The sequence below is a fragment of the Lynx rufus genome, unplaced genomic scaffold, assembly GCF_022079265.1.
Source record: "Lynx rufus isolate CCGP_SWC_20201006 ecotype Redwood Valley unplaced genomic scaffold, mLynRuf1.p SCAF_10, whole genome shotgun sequence".
Taxonomy (NCBI): domain Eukaryota; kingdom Metazoa; phylum Chordata; class Mammalia; order Carnivora; family Felidae; genus Lynx; species Lynx rufus.
In genome coordinates this window covers 86,695,801-86,718,538 of record NW_025814824.1, presented here as the reverse complement: position 1 = coordinate 86,718,538, position 22,738 = coordinate 86,695,801, and the positions used below count along the sequence as shown (strand labels likewise).

At 49.6% G+C, this 22,738-nt stretch overlaps 2 protein-coding genes across 3 annotated transcripts in view; both read right to left on the bottom strand.

The window, feature by feature from the left end:
* LOC124526877 (neutrophil gelatinase-associated lipocalin-like) overlaps positions 1 to 20,057 on the bottom strand; it is a 38,807-nt gene extending 18,750 nt beyond the window's left edge. Inside the window, exons 1-7 of one of the 2 annotated variants that reach the window (XM_047100068.1) lie at positions 19,855 to 20,057; positions 19,200 to 19,336; positions 17,500 to 17,579; positions 17,243 to 17,362; positions 16,922 to 17,023; positions 16,192 to 16,222; positions 15,879 to 16,020 (exon numbers count right to left, since the gene is read on the bottom strand). In XM_047100068.1, the coding sequence (XP_046956024.1) occupies positions 16,203 to 16,222; positions 16,922 to 17,023; positions 17,243 to 17,362; positions 17,500 to 17,579; positions 19,200 to 19,336; positions 19,855 to 19,992 (597 nt within the window). In that variant the 5' untranslated portion in view covers positions 19,993 to 20,057 and the 3' untranslated portion in view covers positions 15,879 to 16,020; positions 16,192 to 16,202. Of the gene's footprint in view, positions 1 to 15,878; positions 16,021 to 16,191; positions 16,223 to 16,921; positions 17,024 to 17,242; positions 17,363 to 17,499; positions 17,580 to 19,199; positions 19,337 to 19,854 lie in introns of those variants that run through there. The other variant, XM_047100078.1, reaches the window with a different exon arrangement.
* On the bottom strand, positions 2,984 to 6,203 carry LOC124526895 (neutrophil gelatinase-associated lipocalin-like). Its single transcript, XM_047100099.1, has 6 exons — positions 6,066 to 6,203; positions 5,413 to 5,549; positions 4,372 to 4,451; positions 4,109 to 4,228; positions 3,698 to 3,799; positions 2,984 to 3,003 (listed from the first exon to the last, which is right to left on the bottom strand). The coding sequence occupies exons 1-6, from the start codon at positions 6,201 to 6,203 to the stop codon at positions 2,984 to 2,986; spliced, it is 597 nt and encodes a 198-aa protein (XP_046956055.1).
* Positions 20,058 to 22,738: the final 2,681 nt, after the last annotated feature.

Below are 22,738 nucleotides of genomic sequence, written 5' to 3'. Positions count from 1 at the left end.
GGTCTCTAGCTTAGAGACCCCTCCTCTGGGTTCTTCTTCCTTTGTTTACTGTGCGCAAAACCCTCCCCCCCCTCGCAAATATGGAGGCTGATAACTATAAATTACCCTTCCTGCTGGCATTCGGGGCTCAGATCTTTGGAGAAACCATTTCCTCTGTGTCCGCCGGTGTTAAATCAATCTCTGATCCACCAAGATCTCTGAGTGCCAGTTGGTTTTTCCACCAGCGTTCCAGCCTGGGTTCCGTAACACTCAAGGTGGTTCATACATGTCCGCCTTGGATTCAGCTGCCTCACCTTAACGGCCCTATGTTCCCTGATGGACCAATATTGACCCATAGGTAGCAACAACTCTATGTCCCTACTCAGCAGGAAGAAGCTACAGAAGATGAGACCTTCTTCCTTCAACAAACATAAAGATTTAAGGATCAAAATTGTTCAGGGGGGATATGATGAGGGAGGGTGGAGCAAGCAGAGGGCAAAACAGGCTGACATATGCCCCTTCCCCCAGGTGGAATATGTAACACATTTCTCATACACTCCGAGCTACCCAAGAACAAAGGAAAGGCATTTAATTGTTTGCCATGGTGATGTAGGAAACTAAGGCAAATGAAAAATTAAATCCCCTTATTGCCTATGCCTATTGGCAAGTCCTTGAATCTAGCAGAGTAGCCTCCCTCTGGGATCTCAGCTGCCTCATTAATGACACTTTGCCAGGGGCAAAGAGAACCTTAGCTTAACATTATCCCAACCTCCAGGATCCTGTAAGTCTATTTCCTTTATCTCAACTGCCCCAATGTATATGCTAGCAATCATACTCCAAGCTTAAGGCCCCGTGTTATGCATCTGAAGGGTCTAATGATTGAGGTTTTATTCAACAGTAATAACTGGTGTTTACTAGCAACAGCTATCCCCTCAGGGTCCCAGAAACGTTGCTTCCAAAATACCTTAGAGGCTTACTCTATCCCTGAGCCCCTCCCCACATGAGGGTATATAATCAGTTACCCATCACAACCCCAGTGCAACTCTTCCTGCCCCTGGGTCCTGTCCATGTGCTTTAATAAAATCACATTTTTGCTCCAAAGATGTCTTCTAGAAACTTTCTTGTTCATCAGCTCCAGACCACCCCGTCAAATGCAAAACTTCATCAGTATGCATTCTAGATTATCACACAAATATTTCTGGATTTCTAACTGATTGGAATACTCAAACTGGTGCTTTAAATAATCCCTCCCTTTCCTTTCATGATTGGTTAAACTCCTGGACTTGAGGATTTTCATCAATTACCAAAGGACTTTTATTCAGGTTGCTCTTTCTTGTTATTCTAATTACATTTGGCTGTTTTCTCCCATGTCTCTGCCTGGTGACAAGACTCCATCACTACAATAACTTCAAGTCAACAGAGGATCCTTTCCACTCAAGGAGGTTCATAATCTTTGTCCACCTTGGATCCAGCTGCCTCTGCCTTCTATCGCTCTTCTATGTGTTCCCCAAGTGATCAATATTGTCTCATGGGTAAAGATATCTCTTCACCCCTAAAGAGCAAAAAGAAGCTGCAGAGATGAGTCCTTCCACCTTCAACAATCTTAAAGATGTAAGGGTGAAATTGTTTATGGAGAATATGATGAGGGAGCATAAGGCAAGCTGAGGGCAAAGTACAAGTTGGCATTACACCTCCCCTAACCCCAGGTGAGATATATGTGTGTGATATTCCTCAAGCACTCCAGGCTGCCCAAGAACAAAGGAAAGGAAAGAAAACAAATGGTTAACTGATAGCGATCACAGTCATATAGGACATGAGTCTCCACCAGTTTACAAATATCATAGTAAATTAGAAGAAAAAGGCAAACTTATCAATAGCCTAATCTCCAGAAAGCTATAGACTCAGTTTCCTGGAGCCCCCACATCACTCCTCCATAGGAATATGGGGGAAAAAAGGCAAGAAGGAAATGGCAGGAAATATTAAATTTCCTGATACACAGCAGCCCAGTGACAAATACTTGAGGCTGGCAGAGAAAAACATTTCACCAGAAACTCCCTACTGTCTTAATGTTGATGTTTGCTAGAGGGAAAAATACCTTAGCTTGACAATAGCTAGGCCTCCAGTATTTTGTAAATCTTCTTTAGCATATGAAAATCTCTTAGGAAACTACCTTGACTTTACTGCCTCTAACTTGAGTATATAAGCAGTCACTCTTCACATCCCCAGGGCAGCTCTTTCTGTCCATGGATCCTGTCCCGTACTTTAATTAAATCACATTTTTGCACCAAAGATGTCTTCAAGAATTCTTTCTTGGCCTTTGGCTGTGGAACCCACCATCACTCCAAAACATCATCACTGGTGAAGTGGGGGGTGAGAGCACCTTGGCCCCCCAACTCTCTCCAGCATCCTGACCCTGGCTGGTCCTCTGCCATTGGACCTACTGTGGGTGGCTGAACATGGGTGTTAGATGTGCCCCATCAGTGTGCTAGGAGGCAGGCGTAAGTGAGGGTGCTGCTGGTCTGGTGCTGGGCCTGGAGTTGGGAGCTAGAGGTATTCTTTCAGAGCTGGACTCTGCTTCTGTGGTCCCCTATCTTCCTGGGGACAACACTTCCTGGGAGTGATGCCATTAGGAGCCTATCCTTTATTCTTTTCCCTCTCAGAGGGCCCAGAGGTCAAGAAACACAGAATGGGGACCAGAGGACATGTGTTTATTTAGCAAGCAAGAGTGGTTCCATCAGCAGGGCAGCCTGGAAGCAGCTGATGGCTTGTGTAATGAGAAGGGTCCCCTGGCTCTCTCAGTGGTGTCCAGGCTTGTAGGTACAGCAGGGCAGTGCCCTGGGCAGAAGTCGATGAGAGGTGGATGGTGTAGAGAGAGCCAGAGGGCACCTGAATAAAGAGGACAGCAGTGCTGGGCAGGTGGGACAAAGGCAGACCTGGGACCCCCTCCCAGCTGCATCCTGGCTCCAATCAGCCTCCTCTGCAGCCATACTTACCGCACGCTTGCTCACTTATCCATGCACTGATCTGTGGGGGAATGAGTGGTCAGTATGGACAGGGGTGTGTGTGTGGGATCCCTGACCTCCAGGGCCCCTGCACTGTCCCTGGGCTGCCCTGGGCCCCAGGCTGGTTCAGCCACAGAAGCTCTGGGGGTTCCCCTCAAGGCTGGTACAGCAGAGGGCTGAATGATGGGGCAGGGACTCAGGGAGAGGCCTGGGGACAAGCAGACCTGGGTGACCCCTGTTCTCCAAAGGAGGCAGGTGAGGCCCAGCCACAGTTCTGATTGGGCACCAAGCCTTCTGCCTGTTTACCTGCTGAGTCCTGACAGACCCTCAGCCTTGGGGAGGCACCTGCCCAGGCCAGGCTGCCTGAAGACAAGGGTGCCTCCCAAGTCAGTGGTAAGTCAGCCCCAGGACAAAGGTGAGATGGCCCAGGACAAACACACCTGGGTAGAGGGGGAGGTGGCCAGGCAAGGAGACTGAGGAAACTTGGCCCCATGCCTCCAATTCTCATGTGGGCAGGCCCGAGCTAGTGTGAGGGAGGAACACTTGGGTCCCAGGACTCTGGTTGCAGCAGGGTCTTACTTAATGTAAAGTGGCTCCTGGGGCTCCAGTGACTACAGCAAGGACCTGCATCCCTCTTCTCCCCCCTTCCCTAGTGAGGCAACATCAGGCCTGGACAGTCCCCATATGCATTTGTCCTCTCCCCAGCTGGTGATTACCTATGCGGATAGGGAAGATGATGTGGTGATCTGTGAGGCCCAGGGATTTGGCAAAGCTGATGAAGTTTTCCTTCAGCTTAGGGGTCAGCTCCTTGGTCCTCCCTGTGGCCAAGATGGCTGGTGAGTCACTAGCAGAAGCTCCATATATATTGTTGAAAGCATGAACGAGGTGTCAGACCCCCTCCTTATTGAGGGGTTCTGTGGATGACCACTCTCCCACCTTCCGGAGCTCCATAAATACTGTGGAACCCGTGAACGATGCGTCAGACCCCTCCCTCCTGAGGGGTCTGTGGAAAGACCCCTCTCCCGTCTCCCAGGGCTCAGAGTGAAGGGGACCTTGGGTTGGGTGCAATGGGCCTCTTCTCCCCCCAGCATGACCAAGACCTGGGGCCCAGAGGAGGTAAGACCCACCATAGAGGGTGATCTTGAAGTACTCCTGGTTTCTGTAAATTTTCTTGAAGAACAACATGGCAAACTGGATGTAGTCTGTGGCCGCCACTCGTAAAACATACCTCTGGATTCCAGTGTACCCTGCATGGTGGATGGTGAGATCTCAGCCTGCCCTGGCTGTGCAGAGGGAGCTATTGACTCTTCCCCTGCCTCCATAGGATGGTGTCTGTGTAAAGGGGCAGGGAGGTCCATGCCCGCAAGGACCCACCCCACTTAGGACTCACGCTCAATGTTGCCCAGGGTGTATTGGCCTCGCCGCGAAGTTGGGATGAAAATTCTGAGCCAGTGGTCACAGGTTTGGTTCCTGTGGAGGAAGAGATAGGTAGGTAAGAGGGTGACAGCCAACAGTGCCACACACCTATTCTTATCTTGCGGGATCCCACTGTAACCTCTCCTGGGGTAAATCACCACTGAGGCTCCAGTCTGCTGGATGCCAACACTCCCTTAGCTGTTGGGCCAACCCTGACCTCTCAGCTGCATCCCATCTGGTCCCCTGGCACCATAGAATTAATCTCCCAACATCTGTCTTTCTTCTGCTCCTTCTATGACAGATGCTCTAGCCCCATCCCCAAGTGCCAGAGCCAGAAACCCAGAGGAGCTGGGTAAGCCTTGCCTCCCCTCTCTAGGTCCTAATCTGCCCCTGCTCTGGTCATCTCCCACCTACGACTGATCAGCTTCCTGGGCTGCACACCATCATTCCTCTCCCTGCTACAGCCACACCCACTCCTCACCAGTACCTGAGGCCCCCACCACTGTGTTCACCGCCCCCTCCATACTGCTCATCAGCTCCTGCTCAGGGCAGCCATTCAATGGCTTGCTGTTTCTTGAAGAAGTGGTTCTCTCTGACTCAGTCCACCAGCCCTGCCACGAAGGTCCCAGGCCTCCTTCTGATGCAGGTTGGTTCCTCAAGGCTCAGCCTACAGACCACCTCCCTGGAAGCTCTTGACAAAGCCCTAGGTGGGATCCCAGGCTGGATCCAGTGACCCTCCTCCCATTCTAGGACACCTATTCTCTCTTTGCCTTGTTTCCTGATGATGGTCTGTGTCCATTCCCAGGACTGTCTTCTGTCTGTGCTGAAGTGGCCAAGAAATTTTGATCCAGTGAATGAAAGAAGGAATAAATACAGGGACCCAGTACCCAGCGGTAGGATGAATGACCATCTTTCAGCTATGGTCACCCCTTGGCTATGACATCAGTCTGCCTCTTGGACCCCCACGGCAGCCTTCTAGGTCCCCCATGTTCCCGTCGAAGGTGGTGGTACTCACCAGGCCAGGGTAGAGGTGACATTGTAGCTGTTGTCATCATTCAGCTCATAGGTGGTGGCGTAAATCTTAAACTGTCTGTGTTTTTCTTTATTAAATTCATTCCCTGCCAATCCTAAGATGTACCATTTCCCCTGGAACTACAATGGGGGCTGATGATAGGCAGAGCCAGGAGCAGCCCCAGGGGGCCCTCCTGCTCCATCCCTGCAGGCACCTCTAGGCAGCCTGGCCCAGAACCAGAAGCCCCTCTAACTGAGTTGCAGGCACCCAGACTGGCCACACAGGCTGGGCTGATGAACCTGGCAGGAGCTGGAGCTCATCAGGCCAGGCAGGAGCACTGAGTGTGTCAGGGAGAAGGTGACCCTTGGCAAGTGGTCAGCTGGCATCCCTGAGCCTCAGTTTCTTCATCATGTAGAGGGCCTGAAGATGTTCCCATCTTGCAAGAACTTCAGAGATATGAAAGAGTGTGAACCAGGGGAGTCTGCTCAGCTGACCCTCTTGTCAGCAAGGTTGGTGTGGATGGGGGCACAGGGTGTGCCTTCCATCAGGGCACCAGAGGGCAGACTGAGCTAAAGCCTGAGCCCATCCTGTCTCTCCTCCCCTCTGTTCACACTCTTCTCAGGGCCTCCCTGCACCTGCCCCTCCAGGCCCCTTACCTCCACATTCTGAAAGTCAGGCTGCAGAGGGACCCTGCGCAGAGGCGGGGCTGGGATCAGGGTTGGGGTGGAGTCCTGGGCCTGGGTCTGCAAGACCCCCAGCAGGACAAGGCCCAGCCACAGGAGACCTAAGGCCATGACTTCAGGGCCAAGGAAGATGGCACCACTCCGGATATCAGCTGAAAGAGGAGGTGAATGAGGAGGCTTCTGGGGGGGTGCTATTTATGGTCTCTGTGGCCAATGGCTCACCCCAGGGTGGAGCGACTTATCCTTTGCCAAATCCTGGAAGGGTGAGGCAATTGCTAGTATCTTGTGCTGAAGATCATGGTAAGCTTTTTGCCCTTCCCCCAGGTCAGGATTATGCAAGATGAGGGGCAGAAAGGTCCAGGAGGCTGAAGGATGCATTCCCCATATCTCCACATCTCTGGTGGGGACAGTGACTCCCTCCACACTCTCTTCTCCCTGGTTAGCACTGTGTGAGGATAGTGGTCTCTGATCTGGACCAGCTGTCATCTCTGACTGCCAGGAGCCTCTCAGCTGGGGCCAAGTGCAGGGTGGGGTAACTGGGGTGGCATCCCTTTTCTGTATCTGATGAAAGCGGAGAATACCTCACATCAACAGAGCCCATTTTGCTTTGTGATTCTCCAAAGGGAAGGGAAGGAGAGGCAGCTGAAAGAGGACATTCCTGGTAGGGATGGACAGAGTGTACCCTGTGCTGCTCATGAAGCCCAATCCTGGCCCTCCCAGGGACCCACCCCAGGCTCTGGCACAGGGTGAGACACCCTTCCCCTCCCCCCACCACCAAAGGCCTACTGGGGAGTGTTCCTGATGAGGGAGCATAAGGCAAGCCGAGGGCAAAGCACATGATAGCATGCCCCTCCTCCCAGGTGGGATCTGTGTGATATTCCTCAGGTACTCCTGACTGCCCTATAACAAAGGAAAGGAAAGAAATCTAATGGTTAAGTGATAGAGATCACAGTCCTGCAGGACGTGACTCTCTCCATGTCCTAGTAAATTAGGAGAAAAAGGATATCTTATCAATAGCTGAATCTCCAGAAACTTATAAACTTATAAAGCCCAAATATCACCCTCCCTCCATAGTGATATGGGGAAGAAAGGCAAGAAGGAAATGGCACATGGCATTAAATTTCATTATGACCTGCAGTCCATTGACAAATACATGAGGCAAAAATGGAGTATAACATTTCTCCACATATTCCCTAGTGTCTGCATGTTAATGCTTTGCTAGAGGACAAAACCACCTTTGCTTGACAACAGCTAGGCCTCCGGTAATGTGCCAGTGTTCTTGACCATATGAAAATCCCTTTAGGAACTTCCTCTTGACTTTATGTCCCCCAACCCCATGGTATATAACCAGTGACTCTTCACAACCCCAGTGTAGCTCTTTCTGCCCAAGAGTCCTGTCCATGTCCTTTAACAAAATCACCCTTTGTGCACCAAAGACATCTGAAGAATTCTTTCTAGGCTGTGAGCTCTGAATCCCCACTATTCCAAAGCCCCACAATTCCCATCTTGAGTAAGTCCCTCCCCTCTTCCATGTCCCATTGGCAGGGTGAACCCAGACTTCAGCTGGCCCCTAAGAGACTTGGCCCCTCTTGTGGGCCCAGTGGAGAGAAACCCCAACTTGGCATGCCAGCCACAAATGAGACAGCTTGACAGAGCAGAGCTCTAAGCCTATAGTCCCAGCTCCATCCTGGTGGGGGTCAGTGGGGAACATGCATCTGCACTGTGTGAAAAGAGGTGGTGGGCTGGGGCCCCAAGGAGGGCTCTCTACCTTGCCACACTGGACACCAGGAACCTTGGGTCACGGTGAGTGTTAGGACTCAGCCTCATCCTTGAGAGATCACTGATACCATCTGCCATCTCTGGTTATAGTTTTGGGCTGTGGAGCCCAGGTCCTTAGGCCTGGACCCCAGAAGTGTTCCTGCCATGGCTGATCCCAGCTTTGTCCTGGAGGGAAATAATTTCCTCATGAGGGCTTGGCCATCCCAGTCCCTGCCCAGTCCCTGAGCAGTGTCTCCAAATGTCACCACAAGGGCCAGGGCTGACAGAATGCCTGATCTGAGGCTAACCTGAGGGTTCACTGGCCTCACATGAGACTCCTGGAGACCTCATTGGCTCTTCCACCTGCTGTAAGGGAACCAGCTCCCCTAGCGTGGCCTTTAGGTGGTGGGCCCTGAGAGAAGAGACTCTGGATAAAGAGGGAGCATATGGCAAGGTGAGGGCAATGTAAAACTAGAACCCCCTACACCTCCCCCCACCCCCTGTGGGATATGTGTGACATTCCTCTGGCTGCCCAAGAACAAAGGAAAGGAAAGAAAACACATGATTAACTGATAGAGATCCCAGTCATGCAGGACATGAGTCTCCATCAGTTTACAAATATCTTAGTAAATTAGAAGAAAAAGGCAATCTTACCAAAAGTCTCATCTCCAGAAGCCTATTGACTCACTTTCCTGGAGCCCCTATTAACACCCTACCCTCCATGGTGATGTGGGGAAGAAAGGCAAGAAAGAAATGGCAGATAAAATTAAATTTCTGATACCCTGCAGCCCAGTGATAAATCCTTGAGGCAAATACCAAGTACAACAATGTCTCCAGGAATCCCTACCATTCCTAATATTAATGCCTTACTAGAGGTAAAACAACCTTAGCTTGACCATAGCAAGGCCTCAGGTACCTTAGGAGTCCTCATAAGCATGTCAAAGTCCCTCTGGACACCTCCCTCCCTTTTCACTTTACTTCCCACAGCTTCATAGTATATAGTCAGTCACTCTTCACAACCAGAGTGCAGATCTTTCTGCCCATGGGTCCTGTCCACGTGCTTTAATAAAATCACTCTTTTTTGCACCAAACGCGTCTTCAAGAATTCTTTCTTGGCCATCGGCCCTGGAACCCCCTGCCCACTTCACTCAAAAACCTCATCTTTTGGTGTCCTATGTGGGGGCCTGAGTCTTTTCTTCTGGGCCCTGAGCATTTGTGCAAACCTGGTGAGTACTTTCTCTTCTCTTCCTTTACTTTTATTTCTGGGGCTTTTCAAGGAGTATGGTGTTACTGGAACACTTTCCCGTCCATTGCTCAGTCTGCACTCCTCTAGCCCATGGCTACTCTATGGGGTGAAGAAAGCCTGCCTTTTGGCTGGAAGTGAGTCCCCAGGCTAGAATAATAAAAATACCCAGAAACTTGGGCCCTCTCTTTCTTCCTGTCATTATATATTGTTGTCTGCCTTGGGCACGGAACAGCCACCTAAGTGACTAGCATGTGAGGTTTCCTCCTCATTAGTATAACGTGATCCCTTCCACATCCCTGGTCTAGCTGTTTCTGGCTATGGGACCTCCCCCGTTACTGTTGAAAACAGTACCTGATTGAATTAAAACCCAACTGGGGACCATTTCCTAGGAAGTTGGCTGTAAAGGCTCTATGTGTTGGAATGTCACATGGAACATGATGAGTTTCTGTCTTCATTGTTTTTGGTCAATGTCCTCTACTAACTACTACTTAAATAGAAAATTGGGCAATTCTCCCTTGTAAAACTTTTCCAGTGTTTTCCATGGGTTAAAAATGGTGGTTTCTTCAGCCTTCTCAGCAAGGCAAAGTAGGTCCATCTGTTGGCTCCTATTTGTAGCCTAGGATACAATGGGAAAGCGGGGGAGGGGGTACCAGCATCCCTCCTACAGATGCCCTTAGTATTTGGTCGGTGACAATAGCGATTTGGTTAAAGGTACGTCTCGGGTCACTATGACACCTCAGGAACCTCTGATATATCCTCTGCAGAGGACACCACATGGGAGTTTGGGGGGCATTTTTTTGTGGTAATGGATCTTCTCTACTTTTCTGTCTCTAGGAGGACAGGAGCTTGTCCTCAGTCCCCAAGGACTCTCCCTTGGGATGTCTTTCAACCCACTAGAAGCAATTTGGATTGAAAAATTTAGGAAAGGACTGATGTCCTGTAACATTGTGTGGTCTTGTAGGATCTAGCAGCTAAATTTCTTCTGCAGGAAACAAGGTCAATGGACGGAAGTACCCAAGATCCAGGCCTTCACAGCTCTAAGTCAGGACCCGGATTGAAAGGCCTGAATGTATTTGCCAAAGGCCAGATTGAATGTATTTGCCCAAATGTGTTCGGCTAGTAAACTCCCTCCTGACATCGTGGATGTCCTAACAGGCCTCCTCCTGATGGAATTCAGTTGCTAGAGGAAACAGGCCATCCACGACAAAAGGGGATGCTGACTGCTTCTCTGTTCCTCCTCCTAATAGATGTGGGGGCCTCTCCCTCATTCATTTCCTGAGTTATCGTCTATAATTGAAATCAACTGTGGTTAGTCTACCTCGGGTTGGGGACTTTAAAGAATATTCCCAAGCAGCTGCCCTTCTCACTTTGTTTCAAGGAAATCCCCCAACTTCTCTAGCAAGACATAGACTCCCTATTTCAACTTTGGTGGGAATCAAACAAACAAAAAGACCAAAAAAAAAAAAAAAAAAAAGGGATCTCCTCTTTCCCAGCTGACAAGGTTTAGAACCGGGAATCTTCTCTCTCTGCCTTCTGGCACTTCACCTTTTCTGCCTTCCCTTCTCCCTCCTCCTGTTTCTGCATCACCTTCCGTGTGACCTACATAGCTGCCTTCTATACCATCCTCTCACCTCGATGTCAAGGAGGGATGAGCACCCCCTTGGATCACCCACTTCAGATTCCCCCACTGCTGTCCTAGGTAAAAAAAATGACAATGGGGAACAAACTGTCCTTTAAGTGAACGCAGGTGGAACATATTCGGTGTTTAATATTATTTAAATTTGTTAGTTTAACTAAGATAGACATGTATTTATTGGCATCAAATACGAAACTTTTATTCTGCCAAGATTTCCTAAAGGCCAAATAAGCTCATGTTGTCTCTGTTGCAATTTGTTAGCAACAAGATGACTTAAAATAATGGTTAATTTTGTTTATCTCAAAGTTTTCATAGATAATTGTTAAGACAGCTTTCAATGTCTTTGGTAATCTGACACCTGAATAAATGGGATTGAATTCACTGGATATCTAGGTCTTTTCCAAATAGAATGGAGTGCTAAAGCATTGATTGCTGAATATAGGTTTCTGCTTTTGACTTCTTATTGCAGAGAAACTAAGAACATTTGGGTCTATTGGAAAACATGGTTTATGCTTAATTGATTCATGAATTTTCCATCTAAAGGATTCTGGTGTAACAGTTTACAAATGGTTACTACTTAGTCTCAGCTGGAGACCAAGGTTGCTAAGAGTCAAAATTCTGCTAAATGTAATTAAGACTGATGGAAATAAGGAAAGCCACTCTATATGTAAAAAAGTAGGAATGTGTAAAAAAGAGAGAAGGAATGGAAATATATTTTTTTGTTGCAGGTAAAAGAAAGTAATTTTGTCCTAAATGAGACTGGTTTGGAGAAAAATGGCTTGGGATAAAATTTGAATGCAAAGGAAAGTCGTAGAAGGTTCATGAAGGGAAATCTTTGGAAAGGAATTTTATGTGTGATTAGGACAGACTATGTTGCAGAATGGATTTTTTACAGTACACTGGTATAAGGTTGAAATTCTGCTTTTCTCTCTGTTCAAAAAACAAAGTTTTTTGGATTGTTTATCTCTTGACACAAATAAAAAAACATACATATATATGTATGCATGTATACAAAGGATTGTATTCTCTTTTGTCTGCTGGGAAAACCACAGCTTTACGTTATGCCCTTATCAGGTCTTTAATCAGTTAAGATTTCTCACTGTTAAAGGAGGTTAAGTTTTGCTGACAACTATATAACCCTACATATTTGCCTTTGGAATCTCTTAATGCCATCTTGGTTAAATACATAATTTAAAGCTTTAAGATTTGTAATGATCTCAACCCCATTTCAGATGTGCTCTATACTTTGTAAGGTTTAACAAACTTCCCAGGATTTAAATTGTAAAAAAGTCTTTTTGACCAATGAGGACTTTTTATTTGGTATGTTAAGTGGAAGCCCTGTTAAATAATGGTAAATTTTAGGTGATACTGCTTGGGTAAATGCTGGAACTGTTCAAATGTATGTGCAATTCCTAAATCTCTAAATGAATATGCAACACATATCTTTCCTAAACCTGATCTAACGGTTGCTAGAAACCCACACCATATAAACCCAAAACACCTGGTTTATTTAAAGGATTGAAAGTCTAATACAACAGTGGGTTTAACTTCAAACTGGAAGAGCCCCTACTGGGTCATATTACGAACTCCCACTGCAATAAAGTTAGAGGGGCACACTTCATGGGCTCCTATATCTAAAATAAAATCTGTGCCCCCTTCCCAGGAATTCAACGAGCAAACTAATATGCCTTCTTATTCCTGTGAACCTGTGGAAGACCTCCAACTTCTCTTAGGATGGTTGTACCTTTCTTTTTCATCCTCTTTTCCCAATTTCTACCAACAATTCCTTCTTACAATGGTCCATTCAAAAGGATCACCACAGACATTTGAGATACAAGCCAAAAGACCAATGTGATTCCTGCTGCCTGTTCCCAGAAGCATCTGAGGATGCTTCAAGCCTAATGTCTAAAATATCTCACCGGCAGCACTGGGAGACACTGGGCTTTTAATCTGCTCTAATAATTAACCTGTATTTTTCTTTTTTCTATAAAAGTATCTCTTTTTAATTACCTGATTGGTTACTAAACAAAACAGAGTCAATATGATGGCTATACATATTAACTGTTACACAGTTAAAGAATTAAATGACTCTCAAAATACCATTATATTACTAAATACTAAAATAACTCAAGGGGCACCTGGGTGGCTCAGTTGGTTAAGCATCCGACTTCGTCTCAGGTCATGATCTCATGGTTTGTGAGTTCAAGCCCCGCATCAAGCTCTGTGCTGACAGCCTGGAACCTGCTTTGGATTGTGTGTCTCCTTCTATCTCTGCCCCTTCCCCACTTGTGCTCACTCTCTCTCTCTGTCTCTCAAAAATAAATAAATGTTAAAAAAAATTAAAAATAAAATAAAATAACTCAAATGCATAAAACACTTCTACAAAACAGAGTGGCATTAGATGTTTTAAGTGTTGCACAAGGTGGAACTTAAACTCTCATAACAACAAAACACTGTATATACATTCCGGAGTACCTCAAAAATATTTCTGGATTTCTAACTATCATGACACTCACACTGGTGTATTAAATAACCCTTCTCTTTCCTTTGGTGATGAGTTAAACTCTTGGACCGAAGGATTTTGGTTAGATCCCAAAGGACTTTTCATTTGAGCTAATCTTGCTAGTTATTGTACTTGGTTTTACTGTTCTCTCCCACGTCTGTCTGCCTGGTGCCAGATTCCATAACTACAATAACTTCAAGCCAAGAGATGATCCTTTCTACTCAAGGATGTTCATACATGTTATCCACCTTGGATTCACCTGCCTCACCTTGATTTCCCTTTTTGTTCCCTGACGGGCCAATATTGACCTATAGATGGGGACAACTGTATGCCCCTACTCATCAGGAAGACGTTACAGAAGGTGACACCTTCTTCCTTCAACAACCTTAAAGATATAAGGGTCAAAATTGTTCAGAGGAGATATGATTAAGGAGCGTGGAGCAAAATGAGGGCAAAACAGGCTGGCATATCTCCCCTCCCCCAGGTGGAATATCTGACATATTTCTCACACACTCCTGGCTACCCAAGAACAAAGGAAAGACATTTAAATGCTTGCTATGGTCATGTAGGAAACTAAGGCAAATGAAATGCCTACAGCCTATTGGCAAGTCCTTTAAACCAGCACAGTAACCTTCCTCTGGGATCTCAGCTGCCTCATTAATGACACTTTGCCAAGGGCAAAGAGAACCTTAGCTTAACAGTATCCCAACCTCCAGGATCCTGTAAATCTACTTCCTTTATCTCAACTGCCCCAAGGTATATGCTGGCAATCATACTCCAAGTTTATGATCCCACAGTATGCATCTGAAGGGTCTCTCGACTGAGGTTTTAATTCAACAGTAATAATGGTGTTTCCCTAGCAACAGCTAGCCCCTCAAGGTCCTGGAAACTTTGCTTCCAAAATACCTTAGAGACTTACTCTATCCCTGACCCCCTCTCCGCCTGAGGGTATATAGTCAGTTACCCATCACAACCCCAGTGCAGCTCTTCCTGCCCCTATGTCCTGTCCCCACGCTTTAATAAAATCACCTTTTTTGCATAAAATGTCTTCCAGGAATATTTCTTGTCCATTGGCTCCAGACCACCACACAGAAAAACCCCAAAACATCATAAGTATACATGCTAGATTACCACACAAATATTTCTGGATTCTAACTGACCTGAATACTCAAATTGGTGCTTTAAACAATTCCTCACTTTCCTTTCATGATTGGTTAAACTCCTGGACTTAAGGATTTTCATCAGTTACCAAAAGACTTTTATTCGGGCTGCTCTTTCTTGTTATTCTAATTACATTTGGCTGTTTTCTCCCATGTCTCTGCCTGGTGACAAGACTCCATCACTACAATAACTTCAAGCCAACAGATGATCCTTTCTACTAAAGGAGGTTCATACTCATTGTCCATTTTGGATCCAGCTGTCTCTGCCTTCTGTAACGTCTTATATGTTCCCCAACTGATCAATATTGACTCATAGGTAGGGACATCTCTACTCCCCTACTGAACAGGAAGAAGCTACAGAAGATGAGACCTTCCCCTTCAACAACCTTAAAGATGTAAGGGTCAAAATCGTTTAGGGGTGATATGATGAGGAAGAATAAGGCAAGCTGAGGGCAAAGTACAAGCTAGCATTACATCTCCCCCCACCCCAGGTGAGATGTGTGTGACATGCCTCAGACACTCCTGGCTTCCCAAGATCAAAGGAAAGGAAAGAAAACAAATGGTTAACTGATAGAGATCCCAGTCATGCAGGACATGAGTCTCCATCAGTTTATAAATATCTTAGTAAATTAGAAGAAAAAGGCAATCTTATCAATAGCCTAATCTCCAGAAACCTATAGACTCAGTTTCCTGGAGCCCCCACATCACCCCTCATAGTAATATGGGGAAGAAAGGCAAGAAGGAAATGTCAGGTAACATTAAATATCCTGATACCCTGCAGCCCGTTGACAGATACTTGAGGCTGGCAGAGAAGAACATTTCTCAAGGAACTCCCTACTATCTTAATGTTGATGTTTGCTAGAGGGAAAAATACCTTAGCTTGACAATAGCTAGGCCTCCAGTATTCTGTAAATCTTCTTTAGCATCAAAAATCTCTTTTAAAACTTCCCTTGACTTTACCTCCTCCAAGGCCATAACATAACCAGTCACTCTTCACAACCCAAGTCCAGCTCTTTGTGTCCGTGGGTCCTGTCCCCGTGCTTTAATAAAATCATATTTTTGACCCAAGTACATCTTCAAGAATTCTTTCTTGGCCCTTGGCTCCAGACCCTTCCATCACCCCACCCCTATCACTCTCCATCACTGGTTAAGTGGTGGTGAGATCACCTCGGCCCCCCAACTCTCCCCAGCTGCCTGGCCCTGCCTGGGCCTCTGCCATTGGACCTGTTGCAGGTGGTTGAAAATGGGTGTGAGTTGTGCCCCAGCAGTGTGCTACAAGGCAGGGGCAAGTGACGACTCCTGCTGGTCTGGGGTTGGGCCTGGAGTTGGGAGCTAGAAGGGTTCAGTCAGAGCTGGACTCTGCTTCTGTGGCCTCAATCCCTTTCTGGAAACCACATTTCTTGGGAGTGATGCTAATAGGAGCCTTTGCTTTGTTCTTTTCCCTCTCAGAGGGCCCAGAGGTCAAAGAGCACAGACTAGAGACTAGGCGATACGTGTTTATTTAGCAAACAAGGAGGGGTTCCATGAGCAAGACAGCCTGGGGAGCAGATGGTGAGCTGTGCAGTGAGAAGGGCCTCCACATCTTTCAGTAGCGTCCAGGCTGGTGGGGACAGCTAGGTGGTGCCCTGGACAGAGATTGGAGGGAGGTCAATGGAGTAAACAGAGCCGGGGGCACCGGAGAGGGAGTCAAGGGAATAGAGAGGGCAGCAGTGCTGGGCAGGTGGGACAAAGGCAGACCTGGACCACCCCTCAGCTGCACCCTGGCTCCCATCAGCCCCCTCTGCAGCCATACTTACCGCACACTTGCTCACTCATCGATGCACTGATCTGTGGGGGACAGAGGGGTCAGTATGGACAGGGGTGTGTGGGGGGGTCCCTGACCTCCAGGGCCCCTGCACTGCCCCTGGGCTACCCTCGGCCTCAGTCTGGTCTAGCCACAGAAGTTCTGGGGCTTCCCTTCATAGACGGTACAGCAGAGGGCTGGATGATGGGGCAGGGACTCGGGGAGAGGCCTGAGGACTAGCAGACCTGGGTGACACCCATTCTCCAAAGGAGGCAGATGAGGCCCAGCCATGGTCTTGATTGGGCACCAAGCCTTCTGCCTGTTTACCTGCTGAGTTCTGACACACCCTCAGCCTTGGGGAGGCACCTGCCCAGACCGGGCTGCCTGAGGACAAGGGCGCCTGCCAAGTCAATGGTGAGCCAGCCCCAGGGCAAAGGGGGAGGTGGCCCAGGACAAACAGGCCAGGCAGGGAGGAGGAAGAGGGGGAAATGGCCAGGCAAGGAGACTGGGGAAGCTTGGCCCCAGATGTGTAATTCTCATGTGGGCAGGACTGAGCTATTGTGAAGGAGGAAACTTGGGAACCAGAACCCTGGTGTGACAGGGTCTTCTTGAACCCAAAGTGGCTCCTGGAGCTCCAGTGACCACAGCAGGGCTCTGCCTCCCTCCTCTCCCCCCTTCCCTAGTGAGGCAACATCAGGCCTGGACAGTCCCCATGTGCCCTTCTCTCCCCAGCTGCTGATTACCGATGGGGATTGGGAAGATGATGTGGTCATCGGTGAGGCCCAGGGATTTGGCGAAGGTGATGAAGTTTTCCTTCAGCTCCTGGGTCAGCTCCTTGGTCCTCCCTGTGGCCAAGATGGCTGGTGAGTGGCTGGCGAAAGCTCCATGAATATTGTGGAACCCGTGAATGATGCCTCAGACCCCTCCCTCCTGAGGGGTCTGTGGAAAGACCCCTCTCCCGTCTCCCAGGGCTCAGAGTGAAGGGGACCTTGGGGGCTGGGTGTTGTGGGCCTCTTCTCTCCCAGCATGACCAAGAGCAAGGTTCCAGAAGGGGTAAGACCCACCATAGAGGGTGATCTTGAAGAACTCTCGGTTTTTGTAAACTTTCTTGAAGAACACCGTGGCAACCTGGTTGTAGTCTGTGGCCACCACTCGTATAGTGTAGCTCTGGATTCCAGGGTAACCTGCATGGTGGACAGTGAGGGATCAGCCCTCCCGGCAGAGGGAGCTATTGGTTCCTCCCCTGGTACCACAGGATGGTGTCTGTGTGGAGGGGCAGTGAGGTCCTTGCCCCCGGAGACCCACTCCACTCAGGACTCACGCTCAATGTTGCCCAGGTTGAACTGGCCTGGCTGGAAACTTGGGAGGAAAGTTCTGATCCAGTGGTCACAGCGCTGGTTCCTGTGGAACAAGAGGTGTGTGGGTAAGAGGGTGACAGCCCACCCTGCCACAGCAGGAGGCCTGCACGCCACCCCTCAGATGGGCCTGTCTCTTCCCCGCTGAGCCTATCCCTGCCTGTCCCTGCCTACTCTGCCCTGAGCCACCTGAGGTGCTCAGACTCTCCCTCTGCACCTGCTGTCCTTCCATCTTTTTTTTTTTTTTTCAACGTTTATTTATTTTTGGGACAGAGAGAGACAGAGCATGAACTGGGGAGGGGCAGAGAGAGAGGAAGACACAGAATCGGAAACAGGCTCCAGGCTCTGAGCCATCAGCCCAGAGCCCGACGCGGGGCTCGAACTCACGGACCGCGAGATCGTGACCTGAGCTGAAGTCGGACGCTTAACCGACTGCGCCACCCAGGTGCCCCATGTCCTTCCATCTTTGAGGCTGTTTCCCTTGGTGGACTTTCCTCTACACTGTCCCCTTACCCAAGGTATTTGTCTCCTATTTTTTTTTAACTTTTTAAATGTTCATTAATTTTTGAGACAGAGAAAGAGAGAGAGAAAGAGAGAGTCTGAGTGGGGGAGGGGGGAAAGAGGGAGACACAGAATGCAAAGCAGGCTCCAGGCTGTGAGCTGTCAGCAGAGAGCCCTACACGGGGCTCAAACTCAAAACTGTGAGGTCATAACCTGAGACAAAGTCAGAGGCTTACCCGACTGAGCCATCCAGGGGTCCCCTGTCCCCTATGCCTATCTGGTGGCTTCCCGCTATAACCTCTCCTGGGGGAATCAACAGAGGCTCCAGTCTGCTGGATGCCAAAGACTCCCTTAGCTGTTGGGCCAACCCTGACCTCTCAGCTGCATCCCGTCTGGTCCCCTGGGAACCCAGAGCCGATCTCCCCACACCTGCCCTTCTGCTCCTTCTATGACCGATGCTCTAGCCCCATCCCCAAGTGCCAGAGCCAGAAACCCAGAGGGGCTGGGTAAGCCTTGCCTCCCCTCTCTAGGTCCTAATCTGCCCCTGCTCTGGTCATCTCCCACCTACGACTGATCAGCCTCCTGGGCTGCACACCATCATTCTTCTCCCTGCTACAGCCACACCCACTCCTCACCAGTACCTGAGGCCCCTGCCACTGTGGTCACCACCCCCTCCATACCGCTCATCAGCTGCTGCTCAGGGCAGCCATGCAATGGCTTGCTGTTTCTTGAAGTGGCTCTCTCTGACTCAGTCCAGCAGCCCTGCCACGAAGGTCCCAGGCCTCCTTCTGATGCAGGTTGGTTCCTCAAGGCCCATCCCACAGACCACCTCCCTGGAAGCTCTTGACAAAGCCCTAGGTGGGATTCTAGGCTGGATCCAGTGACCCTCCTCCCATTCTAGGACACCCTGTTCTCTTTGTCTTGTTTCCTGATGACGGTCTGTGTCCATTCCCAGGACTGTCTTCTGTCTGTGCTGAAGTGACTGAGAAATGTTGATCCAGTGAATGAAAGAAGGAATAAATACAGGGACCAATTGCCCAGCGGTAGGATGAATTATCATCTTTCAGCTTTGGTCACCCCTTGGCTATGTCATCAGTCTGACTCCTGGACCCCCACGGCAGCCCTCTAGGCCCCCCATATTCCCATAGGAGGTGGTGGCTCTTACCGGAGCAGGGTGGAGGTGACATTGTAGCTGCTGTCTTCATTCAGCTCGTAGGTGGTGGCATACATGTTGAACTGGCTGTTGTCTTCTTTATTAAATGCGTTCCCTGCCAGTCCTACGACGTACCATTTCCCCTGGAACTACAATGGGGGCTGATGATAGGCAGAGCCAGGAGCAGCCCCAGGGGGCCCTCCTGCTCCATCCCTGCAGGCACCTCTAGGCAGCCTGGCCCAGAACCAGAAGCCCCTCTAGCTGGGCTGCTGGGACCCAGACTGGCCATACAGGCTGTGCTGGTGAAGCCAGCAGGAGCCATTAGGCCAGGAGGGAGCCCTGAGTGTGTCAGGGAGAAGGTGACCCTTGGCAAGTGGCCAGCTGGCATCCCTGAGCCTCAGTTTCTTCATCATGTAGAGGGCCTGAAGATGTTCCCACCTTGCAAGAACTTCAGAGATATGGAAAAGAGTGTGGACCAGGGGAGTCTGCTCAGCTGACCCTCTTGTCAGCAAGGTTGGGTGTGGATGGGGGCATGGGGTGTGCCTTCCATCAGGGGACCCAAGGGTAGACTGAGCTAAAACCTGAGCCCATCCTGCCTCTCCTCCCCTCTGTTCACACTCTTCCCGGAGCTTCCCTGCAGCTGCCCCCCACTCCCCAGGCCTCTTACCAGCTCATCCTGGAAGTCAGGCTGCAGAGGGACCCTGAGCAGAGGCGGGGCTGGGATCAGGTTTGGGGTGGAGTCCTGGGCCTGGGTCTGCAGGGCTCCCAGCAGGACAAGGCTCAGGCACAGGAGACCTAGGGCCATGACTTCAGGGCCAAGGAAGCTGGCACCACTCTGGATATCAGCTGAAAGAGGAGGTGAGTGAGGAGGCTTCCGGAGGGCCCCTTTTATGGTCCTGCTGGGCAATGGCTACCCCAGGGTGGAGCAACTTATCCTTTGCCAAATCCAGGAAGGGTGAGGCAATTGCCCGCAAATCATGCTTAAACTTTTGGCAAGCTCTCCGCTCTTTTCCCCAGGTCAGTATTGTGCAAGATGAGGGGCAGGAAGGTCTGGGAAGTAGGGAGGGGGCTTTCCCCATATCTCCACATCTGTGGCAGGGACAGTGAGTCCTTCTACACTCTCTTCCCCCTGGTTAGCACTGCGTGTGGTCAGGGGTCTCCGATCTGGACCAACTGTCGTCTCTGACTGCCAGGAGCCTCTCTGCTCTGGCCCAAGTGTAGGATGGCGTAAGTGCAGTGGGGTCCCCTTCCTGCACCTGATCAAAGCAGAGAATGCTCACATCAACAGAACCATGCTGCTTTGTGGGTCTTGAAAGGGAAAGGAAGAGAAGAGAAGAGAAGGGAAGGGAAGGGAAGGGAAGGGAAGGGAAGGGAAGGGAAGGCAAGGCAAGGCAGCTGAAAGAGGACATTCCTGGTAGGGACGGACAGAGTGTACCCTGTGCTGTTCATAGAGCCCAGTTCCTGGCCCTCCCAGGGACCCACCCCAGGCCCTGGCACAAGGTGAGACACCCTTTCCCTGACCCCACAACCAAAAGCCTGCTGGGGAGTGTTCCTGATGAGGGAGCATAAGGCAAGCCAAGGGCAAAGCACATGATAGGATGCCTCTCATCCCAGGTGGGATCTTTGTGACATTCCTCAGGCACTCCTGGCTGCCCAAGAACAAAGGAAAGGAAAGAAATCAAATGGTTACGTGATAGAAATCACAGTCCTCCATCAGTTTACCTATGTTCTGGTAAATTAGGAGAAAAAGGGAATCTTATCAGTAGCCTAATTTCCAGAAACCTATACTCAGTTTCCTGGACCCTGAACATCACCCTCCTCTCCATAGTTATACGGGGAACAAAGGCAAGAAGGAAATGGGAGACTGGGGCACCTGGGTGGCTCAGTCGGTTGAGCCTCCGACATCAGCTCAGGTCATGATCTCATGGTTCATGTGTTCAAGCCCCGTGTCGGGCTCTGTGCTGACAGCTTGGAGCCTGGAGCCTGCTTCAGATTCTGTGTCTCCCTCTCTCTCTCTGTTCCTCCCCTGCTCTCACTCCATCTCTCTCTCTCTCTCTCTCTCTCTCTCTCTCTCTCTCTCAAAAATAAATATTAAAAAAATTTTTTAAAGAAGGAAATGGGAGATAATTTCTTTATGATCTGTAGCTCATTGACAAATTCTTGAGGCAAATATGGAGTATAATATTTCTCCAGGAATTCCCTACTGTCTCTTGACCATAGGAAAATCCCTTTAGAAACTTCTCTTGACTTGATCTCCCCAACCCCATGGTATCTAACCAGTCTCTCTTCACAACCCCATGCAGCTCTTTCTGCCCTAGAATCTTGTCTCTGTGCTTTAATAAAATCACCTTTTGTGCACCAAAGATGTCTCAAGAATTGTTTCTTGGCTGTCAGGTTCAAAGTCCCACCATTCCCATCTTGAGTCAGCCCCTCCCCATCTCCATGCCTCATTGGTAGGGTGAACCCAGACCTCACCTGGCTCCTAAGGGACTTGGTCCCTCCCGTGGGCCCAGTGGACAGAATCCCCAAGCTGGGCATGCCGGCCATAAATGAGACAGCTTGACAGAGCGGAGCTCTGAGGCTACAGTCCCAGTTCCATCCTGTGGGAGGACAATGGGGGACATGCATCCTCACTATGTGAAAAGGGGTGAGGGGCTGGGGCCCCAAGGGGGGCTCTCCCTGCTGCTCTGGACACCGGGAACCATGGGTCACAGTGAGTGCTAGGACTCAGCCTCATCCTTGAGAGGTCACTGAGGGGTCACCTGCCATCTCCGGCCATAGTCTTTGGCTGTGGGGCCCAGGGGTTTATGCCTGGGCCCCCAGAAGTGTTCTCGCCGTGGCTGATCCCAGCTTTGTCCTGGAGGGAAACTTACCTCATGGGGGCTTGGCTGTCCATGGAGGTAGCGATGGGTCTCAGACCCTGGGCAGTGTCTCCTAGATGTCACCAAGGGAGACAGCACTGACAGAATGCCTGACCTGAGGCTGTCCTGAGGGCTCACTGGCCTCAGATGACACTCCCGGGATCTCAGGGGCTCTTCCACCTGCTACGGAGGAACCAGCTCCCCTAGCATGGCCTTTGGGTGGTGCACCCCGAGGGAAGGGACTCCGGGGGTACTGAGGTGGTGAGTAGGGGATGGCTTCCACCTCCCTGAAGCCAGAAAGGCCCCCAAGGGATCCCTGCCCCCTCAGGCCTGTCAGGGTGATGAAGGCAGGAAGTGAGAATGAGCAAAGCTTTGGGGTATGATGTTGCCATCAAAGCCCAAGTGCCCTCGAAGGCACCAGTGGCCACCCCCCACCCCCGTCATCTCCACTTACAGTTCCGTGAACTCCACCCCTGCTCCTCTCCTTGACTTTAGAAGGTATCTCTGAGTTTGCATGACTTCTAGATGTAGATGGCTAGAGCTCCAGAGAATTTTTTTTTTTTAAGTTTAATTAGGAATTTCAAGAGAGATAGAGACAGCAGAAGCCGGGGAGGGACAGAGAGAGAGGGAATCCCAAGGAGGCCCCACACAGTCAGCACAGAGTCGGACGGGCAGCTCCATTTCACGACC